A 12,732-nucleotide genomic window follows, 5' to 3' on the forward strand; every position below is an offset into this window, starting at 1 on the left:
AGTATGTTTGTCATTATGTAACTTGTCTTTGTTTAAACCGTACAGCTAATAAAATTACCCACACTGCAGTAGACACTCATTCTTCACAGATGCTTAGCAAAGTGTGAGCAGCTGTATTATCAAGAACAACCCACTCATTAAAAGATACTAAAGACACCGTCCCTAATGAGTACTTCTGCTAACTAGGCACAACGAAACATGGACTTTAATAATGTTTAACTACGTGGGTATCATATCTTATTCATTATGAATGTGGCAAAGAATGTGAGATATTAAATACCGATCATGAGTTGGAGACATTGCAAGCTAATTGTGATGTACTCATGTGGGAAGTGTTTGTGCAGAATGAAATGGGCCACCAGGGATGTCTGCCACTTTCACATACGAATGATACAGGGATCTTCCATCATGAATGAAGATATTTTGTCAATGCACATGACCCCCTGATAACAATTCTGTTGAGACATTTGGAATGATTCTGAAGCATACATGTGTCCTGGGTCCTACTTTAACTTTTGCCTTTTTGTTAGGATGACTTATTGATACTGTAGTTAGCCTCGGTAATCTTGTATCCTGCAAAGCCCAGACAAGTAGACCACTGTTGTTAGCATAGATAAATATGTGGTACATGCTGCTAGGGAACTATTTCTAATTAAATTGTTAGTTAGCATACAAGTAATTTGTTTAAAATCCCTTTTTAACGAATCTCTGGGGATCAGAATACTTTTTCCTTAAATGTGGATTTGGGTCCAATTTGCCAACAAAGTAACCCATAATCATAATGTGGAGATTTGACGCCATAGAGATTGTACTCTTGAATCAGAAGTGCATATGATTTGACTCTAGCAAATCATAAAATTTATATATATGTGCCACACATTTTTCACTAACTCAACAAGCATTTATATGTCACATGTAAAATCAGCAACTGCTGACTGAATTTGAAGGCAGCGTCTGGCACAAAGAGGAATTTTTTTGTATTCAGGAGTTTCTTTATTCAACTAATGACAGATATGTGATTACATAAAAAGGAAGCCACCTTAAGTATTATCCTTTATTTCTGGAAGTTTGTAAATCAGTTCAACACACTGTTCGGTTACAGTATTTGAGGTGGCAACAAACATGTGCATTATTTGTAAAACTATTAATTCACATTACATCCTTTTCTTTGATATGTGCACAACAGCCACTCAGTATTTTGATGTTACAGAATGGATTACGCCCAGGCCTAGTGGCTGCAGTACAGTTAGCATGAAATAACAAAATATCATTCCACATGAATGTACAGGGCATCTATCAATGATAAGAATGAGCTTTCTTCTTGTTGCATCCATCTTAGCTTGTCAACTGTTAAGAAACTTTATACAAATTTCAGCAGTCATCCAGTGCTAATAATGCCTTAAGTGTACAGTAGTGTTTTTATATTTTTAAATCACCTAGCAGTTTAAAATTGCGAGAATTGGAACTTGTTCGGAACTGAAAACAAGAAGCTATGACCTATGTATTGTCAATAGGAATTGATTGTAAATTACTGACATTCCCTCGATCAGCTCTTTAGCCGAACTCATTCAAAAATAAAAGAAATAGGTGTGAACTCTTGAATGTGATAGAAATTTCATCATATCTGGGTTGTATATTGTTCAGTATTTATCACTTAAAAGTGGTGTTCATTAAAACAAAATTTCCAGGACCAATAGAAATATTCACTAAAAGTGGGTTCATTAACACAACGTTTCACTGTAATATGTAGACTGTCCGATTGCTGTGTGGTGCTAGAAAAAAATTAATGTAGACAGAAACAGCGAAAGCGGTCTTGTTGTAAATGCCTCATTACAACTAATAACTGTATAGGAGATGTGTGGATTAATGTGTGATAAGGAGTGGAGGAGACAGGGAGATGGAAGAGCAGGATGAAAGAAAGAAAGAAAGAAAGCTTTGGATTTGTCTTTAAGGAATTGGATGCAAGAATAATTTTATTGGTTCATTACATACATCTCAAGTCATGGTTGATGTTATCCACCAGGAAGCAGAAATTGTCTGATACTAAAATGTAGACTTTCACGGCCGGAAATATCATGTCCATTATAATTATCCGGGCTGTTATGCCGTGGTCGGTTGATGAATTGTGTGTCGATTCCCAACGTTTCGTCTCCGACTGCGGGAGACATCTTCAAGGGGGTCTGAAGCTTGATGGAAGGTCCTACACACCCACTGGCTCGCTACTGACTGCAGTGGGTGTGTTGGGTGTGTTGGACCTTCCATCGAGCTACGGACCCCCTTACAGATGTCTCCCGCAGTCGGAGACGAAACGTTGGGAATCGACACAGAATTCATCAACCGACCACGGCATATAACAGCCCGTATAATTATAATGGACAGAAATTGTCTGTTTAGAAGTAATAATGAAGTCAGTGTACTAGGTGTACAACTTTGCTTCCCCCATTTTTTCACCAACATTTGAGGCTTTAATGAAACAAAATGGTTACACATGTATCATTCAGAGTATTTTCTATCGCTGGCCACTACTTACTCCCATCTTTCGGGCAGTGTTCGAATCCCACGTCGAAAAAATTGTTCATCTTTTGAAGCAATCCACAAATCGATCCAATTTGTGACTTCTTCATGAGATCGGAAGTATTGGTCAGCCAGGCCATGCACCATTGATTTAAACATGTGATAGTCAGAGGGATTGATGTCTGGAGAATGTGGCGGGTAGGATACGACTTCCCATTTTAACATTTCCAAGTACGTTTTGACCTCTTTTGCAACGTGGAGTCATGCGTTGTCGTGCTGCAAAATCACTTTATCATGCCTCTCGCTGTATTGCGTCTGTTTGTCTTTTAATGCTCTGCTCAAATGCATTAATTGTGTTTGATAACGAGCACCTGTGATTGTTTCACTTGGTTTTAACACCTCATAGTACATAACGCCGAGCTGGTCCCACCAAATGCAGAGCATGATCTTGGAGCTGTGAATATTCAGTTTTGCCATCGACATGGAAGCATGGCCAGAATATCCCCATGACTTGTTGCGTTTAGGTTTATCGTAACGAACCCATTTTTTGTCCCCAGTCACAATGCAATGCAGAAATACCCTCCGTTTTTGTCTCTGAAGCAACTGTTCACAAACACACAAATATTGTTCAACGTCTCTTGGTTTCAGCTCACAAGGGACCCAAGTTTCTTCTTTCTGAATCATGCCGATAGCCTTGAGATGTTTTGAAATGGTTTGCTGTGTCACTCCCATTAATTGTGCCATTTCGTATTGAGTTTGACGCAAGTCTTCACTCAGCAATGTCTCCAATTCCGCATCTTCAAAAACATTCTCTCTTCCACCACTGTGGCGGTAAGTGACATTAAAACTACCATTCTTGAAGCGTTGAAACCACTCACGACATGTTATTTCACTAACAGTGCCCTTACCGTATTTACTTGAGAGCATTTGATGAGACTCGGCCACTGTTTTCTTCACATTGAAACAAAACAGTAACACCTCCTGCAAATGATGAGAATTAGGCTCGTAAACTGACATTTTCAATCAAGAACAACTTTATGATGCAGGCACAAATTGACTAATGTTTGAATGAGGTTATGTTGACCAAGGTCCAAGCTAAGTGCCTGATATCTGCGATTTATTTCTTTTGCCTGTTACTTACCGTTGTCACCACCAACTGTCAAACGGCTAAAGCAAAGTTGTACACTTTGTACAATTCTAAAAGTGCTGAACTTTTCAGATTTATAATTATAGATCACCTAATAAATTATAGTAGTATGAAAAGACAGGTTGCTGCTCACCATGTAGTGGGGATGTTGAGTCGCAGACAGGTACAACAGAAAGACTGCTAAACAAGTAAGTTTCCAGCCAGATGGTTGAATTAATGAATGATGATGAGAGGAGGAGACAGGGAGGTGGGAAAGCAAGATGAACGAAAGAAAGTAGCAATACTTCCACTTCCAACAGCTCACATCCATTTCATACCACAAAATCCTCAGACCTCTGCGGCTATCACATCTGTAGTGACAAGCAGTGCCTCTCAAAATACACCAAGTGTCTCACTGAGGCCTTCACAGACTGTCATTACCCTCCCAATGTGGAACAGAAACCGACCTCCTGTGCCTTATCTCTCCGGTCACCCACCATCTCCCAAAGGCCCACCATCTGTCCACAGAGGAACATTTCCCTTATTGTTCAATACCAACCAGGACTGGAGCAACTGAATCACATTTTCTGCTGCGGTTTTTGTTACCTCTCATCATGCTCTGAAACGAGGAATGTCCTACCCATTATCCTTCCCACAGTGGTATTCCGCCGCCCACTGAACCTAGATGATAACCTTGTCCATCCCACACACCTGCTCCCAACCTCTTTCCTCATGGCTCATATCTCTCTAATAGACCTAGATGCAAGAACTCTCCCATACATCCTCCCATCGCCACCTACTCTAGTCTTGTCACAAGCATCACCTATCCTGTTGAAGGCAGTGCTACATGAGACACCAGTTGTATCATCTACAAGCTAAGTTACAACCATTGTGCTGCATTCTACATGGGCATATCAATCAACAAGCTGTCTGTGTCATGAATGACCGCTGACAAACTTCACCTAAGAAACAGCTTGACCACCCAGTTGTTGAGCACACTGCCCAATGCAACATTCTTCATTTCAATGACTTCTTCACAGCCTGTGCCATCTGGATCCTCCCAACCACCACCAGTTTTTCTGAATTGTGCAGGTGAGAATCCTCCCTGCAATATCTCCTATATTCCCCTAACCCTCCTGGCCTCAACCTTTGGTAGTCATTCTTGTTCACCCACTTATCCACAGTCTCTTTATTTCTCTCCTTTCCTGCTCCCACCTACTCCCATCCTTTCCCCATCCTCTGTCTGGCTTTGGCAGCCTGAGACAGTGGTCGTATGTGTGTAAAATGTGTTTGCATGAATATGTGTGTGTGTGTGTGTGTATGTGTGTGTGTGTGTGTGTGTGTGTGTGGTTTGTCCAATTCAGAAGAAGGCCTTTTAGCCGAAAACTTACTTGTTTCGCTGTCTTTTTGTTGTGCCTGTGTGCGACCCAGTATCTCCACTATTTGGTGAGTAGCAATCTATCCTTGTCATAATATTGTCATTATTTTGTCCTGGTTTTTCTGTTGTTTGATTTTACCTAATACGCTTGTTCGCCCACTGCTTGAATACTGCTCAGCAGTGTGGGATCCGTACCAGATAGGGTTGATACAAGACATAGAGAAGATACAACGGAGAGCAGCGCGCTTCGTTACAGGATCATTTAGTAATCACGAAAGCGTTACAGAGATGATAGATAAACTCCAGTGGAAGACTCTGCAGGAGAGACGCTCAGTAGCTCGGTACGGGCTTTTGTCAAAGTTTCGAGAACATACCTTCACCGAAGAGTCAAGCAGTATATTGCTCCCTCCTACGTATATCTCACGAAGAGACCATGAGTATAAAATCAGAGAGATTAGAGCCCACACAGAGGCATACCGACAATCCTTCTTTCCACGAACAATACGAGACTGGAATAGAAGGGAGAACCGATAGAGGTACTGAAGGTACCCTCCGCCACACACCGTCAGGTGGCTTACGGAGTATGGATGTAGATGTAGATGTAGATGTTAATAAGCAAAAAGTACATGACAGATGTAGCATAATTTGTCAAAATGGCATGAGTGCTAATGCTGTGATATTTACATTCTGCTTCAAACTGTTCACTATTTTCCTAAGCTATGAGAGCCTGAAGAGTCAAAATATTTGTTCTGTTAAAATGTGCCTAAAATATTTATATTCAATGTTTTGGTAGGTTTTTGCTATAATTTGATAAATTTGTTTATGCATTGGTACACTATGCATTGAAAAAAAATTTCTGCTTGTCTCATCCATAGGTCCAGTCCAGAGGCCGTAGCATAGCTGAGCTGCAGGTCTCAGGAGTGCGGGCATCATTCACGAAGCGTCCATTTGATACCAGCATGTCGCTCAGTGTTCACAGTCTACTGTTGGCTGATGCATTACAGACATTTGGCCCAGACTTTGAGCTGCTTGTTGCAAGTCATAAGCATGTTGGGTAAAGAAGTTTCCTTTTTGTCATCGTGTTGTGTTTATTTATTTATTGGCAATTTTTGAAATTTTGATTTATAGTGATTCTAGCTCTCACTATTAAAAGGGCTGATCTTGTATAAACTCTGTTTCTTTTAAATTTATTAAAAGTAAATAATGTTTCTACTTAATGGAAATTGTGGCTACAAATTGCGATATTGCTTTGGAATTGTTTAAAATTATTATTCTCTCACTGTATGAATGATAGAAATTTATATAATCAGTGGTGTGAAAATGTTTCTGGTACTGTTTCAGTGTTGAATCATTATATCATCCAAAGAATTTTAGTTAGTGGTTGATTAATTTAATTGGCAAGGAAAGTGTTCATGAGGTCTTTAATGAATTTATTCTATTTGAATGCAAGTTTAGTTATCAAAATACACAAATATAAGCCAAGAAAACTTTATATTCAAATAGAAACTGCAAGTGAATTTTTGAATAGTCATATTTGTCTCATTCTTCACATACATTTTGTCTTTCCTGACAAATCTGTTAAGTGTAATGGAGATTTTGTTTAACTTCTGCAAGTTGTTAATGCATGTGAAAGTTACAGACAGAACTGTGTGCTGACTGAGAACTCTAAACAGTGATCTTGGCTTTTGTGAGCAAAGCAATTGCTGTCTGAGCTAACCTGGCACAGCTTCAGTCCTACCAGAACCCTCTCCTACTTTCTAAACTTTCTGGGAATGTAAAGCACACCTTGATTGCTTCGCACTCCTCCTTTGTTTCCATAAAATGCTAGGATAGTTCTTCCACAAATGGTTGCCTGATTTCCTTTGCCACACTTGTTATCTGAGCTTGTGTCCCCTCTTTAATGGTCACATGATTGACAATGATAAATCCAAATCTTCCTTTTTATTGCTTTAGTTGGTTGCTTCTCTCTCTCTCTCTCTCTCTCTCTCTCTCTCTCTCTCTCTCTCTCTCACCCCCCCCCCCCCCCCCAACATCCCCCGCCCTCCCCCGGTTCCTTATCTTCTACTCATAACTTAACAAAATGACTTATTGCGTAAAGCAATTGACCTTAGATCAACACAGAAAATGACCTTTGATCAAGCTGAACTTATAAAACGGTTACAAAAATGTAAATTTAGATTTTCTTTGGCTGGTGAAATTTCTCAGATTAGCTGTATTTGTCAGTTTACAATCTAGTGACATTACAAAACAATACATTAGTTTTGTGAAAATATGAGTTAAAAAGAAGTAAATAATAAATTAGTTGTTGTTAACACAAAAAATGTTAAATACATATCTGAATACATCAGTTTTATGTTGCTAAATCTCAAAATATATTCATAGATTTGTAAGGTTAGGTTAAGAAAATCACTAGCTATGCAAATAATAAGTGCAGATAATAACTGATGTCATAACAGTTCTTGTGGATGACTCATACTTAATGTGGCTGGGGCGACCAAGATTTTACCTTATGGGCATTCCCTGGCAGGAGTGAGGAGTGTCGTAGCGCTCAGCTTTGCTGCACAAAACTCCCCCCCCCCTTCCCCCCCCCCCCCCTCTCTCTCTCTCTCTCTCTCTCTCTCTGCACTCACTCACTATCTCTCTGAGCAAAAGGAGAGGAAAGAGAGGGAAACAGCGAATGGGCCACATTTAACTGCCAGTGCAGTTTCATTGCATACATCTTGGTTTTATATTTCAAATTTCACAACGACGTAGATCAGAAACAAAACAAATATTCAGTATTATTTAATTACTTTTGGCACACTGAAGACATGATTATTATCTAGTACAAACTGTCAGCATATGGACAGACACAGACAATTTCGCAGATTTATGTACTCAAGTTTCCATATAATCGTGACTTGATTAGTTTCATAACCGAAGGAAGATTTTTCGCACAAATATGATGATCGAAATATTGTAGCACTTTCGCAACCTCATTATAGTGACGCGGAAGCTCTACCCAAGGAAAGATATGCAGATATCGTGGACAGTTTTAACATAGAATAATTTGTCATTAAAATGTGAATTCCCTTGCAGGTCAGTCTGTTACATCTGCACATGCACAGGGGTGTTTCCAATTGAATCAGCAAACAGTTTCAAAAACAGAAGTAAGATTTACAGCATCCTCAAAACATTTAAGAAACTGTCTTAATAAGTCTTTCAAGGCCACAGTGAATTCTTCAGACTTCTTGTCATCTTTAGCAGCAGTGAGCTTAGGGAAGTGGACTGTGTTTGTCAAAGTATCCCTTCTATAATGCAATTTTATTTTTAAATGCATCCCAATCAGATCAGAAAGAAGTTCATCATCATCTTGCAATGTCTTACTGTGGATGGTGTGCAGTCAAAGCCACTTAAAATGTGAGGTCAGCAATCCATAATTTTTGTTGTTGCACTCCTTTTTCCTTCATAAATTCAAGAATGGTGAGTTTAATCAAAAAATTATTCCAGGCATGGCCCTTGACTTAAAAAAATCTACTTTGCAGATGTACATAGTATCCACGCTCAGTGTACAATTCCATCAAAAACATTTGCAGTTGACAGTAGAATAATGAGTGTGACTTCACAAATTTTTCTGTTCATACCACCAAATATTCTTCACATGCTGCATACCTGCAAATTTAGCACAAGTGCTTCTTGACGTACTGAACAATGAATCAATCTGTCAACCAGGGTAATTCTTAGTTCTTTCATTGTAAACTAAATCTTTAAATTCTTTCCCTACTCAAATCCGTATTCGGTTCAGGCTGGGGAGAAGTTTGAAGATTGCACATCTTCAATGTTACTTTCCTCCAGCTTTATAACATGACACTGTTGATAATATATGCTGTCTATCTGTGATGTACAATTAATACCTGTGGTCAAAGTGTGATAATTATGCCAGTAACTGATTTCAGTGGTGTTACAAGGCATGTTCATTGCTAATTTAGATCAATAATGAAGCTCTTCCAGTGGACCCAAATTTAGTGTTAGGCAGTAGAGCAGATTTCCGAACAGAGTTCAATTTCCGAACTGATGTCAAAATTGATCTCCATTCAGAGGTGTTTATGCTGTTGGCTGTAAGTTACACACGCCGTATTGCAGCTGATACATTAGAGCTTATGAAATTCTGTTGTTTATGAAAATTTCTCTTATTATATTAAAGTTACTTTTGTCAGCTATCTATAATTTTGGCTAGGACTTCAACAATAATTATAAAAGAAAAAAAAAATTAGACATAATGAAATTTATTATGCAACAGGCAGTGCATCTTTTAAATATGTCACTTATTTTCCTGTACAGAATGGACAGTGTAAGCGGTAGCCTGCGGGACAGTGAACCTACATCTCCAACTTCGCCAGGTTCACCTGATCCCACAGCTCCTCGTTCATTCAAAGCAACATCACCCATCGCGCTTACTCAGGCATTATCTAGCCTCCAGTTAGACCCTCTAGCTTCATTACGAGGTATGTATATGTTGTAATTTATTGTTGTATGCTAAGTTGTCACTCATGTGAAAGTTACATATGTCCTTTTTTCATTTACTATGGAAATAAAAGTTTTCATACGGGTGGAAACTGCTGAAAAGTTGTTACATATTTTGGAGCTGTGCAAGACTCCTACATTTCCCATGTTACATGTTACTGTCGAAAGGAAGTCATACGTCTGACAAATTAAGTTGGCCATGCTGGAAAAAAAAAAAAAAAAAAAAAAAAACACGACTCTTCTTCTTCTTCTTCTCCTCCTCCTCCTCCTCCTCCTCCTCCTCCTTCTACTTTTGAAAGAAAAGATCAGGATTTTTGCTGTGCAGGATAAGTGAAAACTGTAAGCGAAATGATTAGTTAATACAAATGGCAAATAAAAATTTGAATCTCGAACTATCAGTCTATCAGTAGTCCTTAAGCATTTTATTCATTGGAATTAGGAAACAGTGAAAGAAAGGAAGATTCATGTTGGAAAATAGCGAAAAATTGCTGTTAACAGTTGATCAAAAAAGGCACAAAGTGCAGGCAACTCCCAGCCGTTTACTTGCACTTTATGTATTCTGATTCAGTATTTACAACTATTTATCCTAGGAGTTTCTTGTTTCCTGCGAACCTCTTTCCCTGACAATGTAATGCTTAAAAATGTTTCTTCTTTAGGACCAGCAGCGTAATGTTTGTCTGACACTGACACTGACACGATTATTAGAGTAGATGCACCAAGTAGCTGCATAAAATAAGTAAACTTTATTTATGACAGACTGTTTCAGCTTTATCACCATTTTCAAGTACATCTAGATAAACGCGACATCCATATTACTTTGTTAGTGGACTATCTTATAACTGTCACTGTTTCAGTGAGATGGTAAATGATGAATAAGTTGAAAATAAAGTGTTAACTACAATGTGACAGTAATTTGACAGTTCCACTCTTATTGACACTGGAATTGTGAAATTACTGTCACGGCATCATTAACATTTTATTTTCAATGTCTTAACATCATTTACCATATTATTTAAAAAATGATAACTATAAGACAGTCCACTAACAACATAATATGGACATTACATCAATCTAGACATACTTGATAATGGCAATAAAGCTGAAACAATGTGTCATAAATAAATATTTTTTTATTTATAAGTGGCTATATGGTGCAGCTACTCTGATAATCATGTTGCTAATGCTTAAAAAGATAAAAAAGTGGATTTAAAATGTGGTTGTGTTTTTCTTGTTGAAAAAATACGTCACTCATCTGTCACAATTGAATTTATTTGTTTGTCAATCAAACATGTGTGTAACACATTTATTTCTGTTCTAGACAATTAATGAGTGAAAAGTTTTTAACTTCAAGAATGAAAATTAATTCCTAGCTGAAGAAAAGATCAGAAATGTTTATAATGTTTCTTTCATTTGTATGTACTGTGGTTATTTTTTTCCTTACATCACATTTAGTGTTACTTTTTCCTTTCTTATTCATTTTGTGAGATTTAGTAATCAATGATAATGATTTCTTACTGTACTCATAATTAATTATCAAAATAATAATAATAATAATAATAATAATAATAATAATAAAATAATAATAAACACAGAAATTAATGACACATACAACACAGAAAAAAATTATAAATGAAGAACGAAAAAGCTGTTGCAAAGGAGCACGAGGATGTAAAGAGCAACTGATAATAGATGCAGAGGTGACACATCAAGCTAAAACTAAACAGAGGTCTCTACACTACGCATACATTGATTACCAAAAAGCTTTTGATAGTGTACCCCACTCATGGTTACTACAAATATTGGAAATATACAAAGTAGATCCTAAATTGATACAGTTCCTAAACATAGTAATGAAAAATTGGAAAACCACACTTAATATCCAAACAAATTCAAATAATATCACATCACAGCCAATACAGATTAAGCGTGGAATATACCAAGGAAACTCATTAAGTCATTTCTGGTTCTGCCTTGCTCTGAACCCACTATCCAACATGCTAAATAATACAAATTATGGATACAATATTATTGGAACATACCAACACAAAATCACACATTTGCTATACATGGATGATCTAAAACTACTGGCTGCAGCAAATCAACAACTCAACCAATTACTAAAGATATTCAGCAATGATATAAATATGGCTTTTGGAACAGACAAATGTAAGAAAAATAGCATTGTCAAGGAAAAACACACTAAACAAGAAGATTACATATTGGATAACCACAGCAACTGCATAGAAGCGATGGATAAAACCGATGCCTATAAATATCTAGGATACAGACAAAAAATAGGAATAGATAATACAAATATTAAAGAAGAACTAAAAGAAAAATATAGACGAAGACTAAGAAAAATACTGAAAACAGAATTGACAGCAAGAAACAAGACAAAAGCTATAAATACTTATGCTATACCAATATTGACCTACTCATTTGGAGTAGTGAAATGGAGTAACACAGACCTAGAAGCACTCAATACACTTACATGATCACAATGCCACAAATATAGAATACATCACATACATTCAGCAACAGAAAGATTCACATTAAGCAGGAAGGAAGGAGGAAGGGGATTTATTGACATAAAAAACCTACATTATGGACAGGTAGACAATTTAAGAAAATTCTTTCTAGAACGAGCAGAAACTAGCAAAATACACAAAGCCATCACTCATATAAATACATCGGCTACACCACTGCAATTTCATAACCACTTCTACAACCCTTTAGATCACATAACATCAGTAGATACGAAGAAAGTAAATTGGAAAAAGAAAACTCTACATGGCAAGCACCCGTATCATCTAACACAGCCACACATCGATCAAGATGCATCCAACACATGGCTAAGAAAAGGCAACATATACAGTGAGATGGAAGGATTCATGATTGCAATACAAGATCAAACAATAAACACCAGATATTACAGCAAGCATATTATTAAAGATCCCAATACTACAACAGATAAATGCAGACTTTGCAAACAACAAATAGAAACAATAGATCACATCACAAGCGGATGTACAATACTAGCAAATACAGAATACCCCAGAAGACATGACAATGCAGCAAAAATAATACATCAACAACTTGCCATACAACATAAACTAATAAAGCAACATGTTCCCACATGCAAGTATGCACCACAAAATGTACTGGAGAATGATGAATACAAATTATACTGGAACAGAACCATTATAACAGA

The 12,732-nt window shown here is 37.4% G+C and overlaps 1 protein-coding gene across 1 annotated transcript in view; it reads left to right on the forward strand.

The window, feature by feature from the left end:
* Positions 1 to 12,732, forward strand: part of LOC126174771 (intermembrane lipid transfer protein VPS13D) — a 531,199-nt gene that overhangs the window by 108,147 nt on the left and 410,320 nt on the right. Inside the window, 2 exon segments of the mRNA XM_049921112.1 lie at positions 5,894 to 6,072; positions 9,339 to 9,502. Coding sequence (XP_049777069.1) covers positions 5,894 to 6,072; positions 9,339 to 9,502 — 343 coding nt within the window.

This window comes from Schistocerca cancellata, chromosome 3, assembly GCF_023864275.1.
Source record: "Schistocerca cancellata isolate TAMUIC-IGC-003103 chromosome 3, iqSchCanc2.1, whole genome shotgun sequence".
Taxonomy (NCBI): domain Eukaryota; kingdom Metazoa; phylum Arthropoda; class Insecta; order Orthoptera; family Acrididae; genus Schistocerca; species Schistocerca cancellata.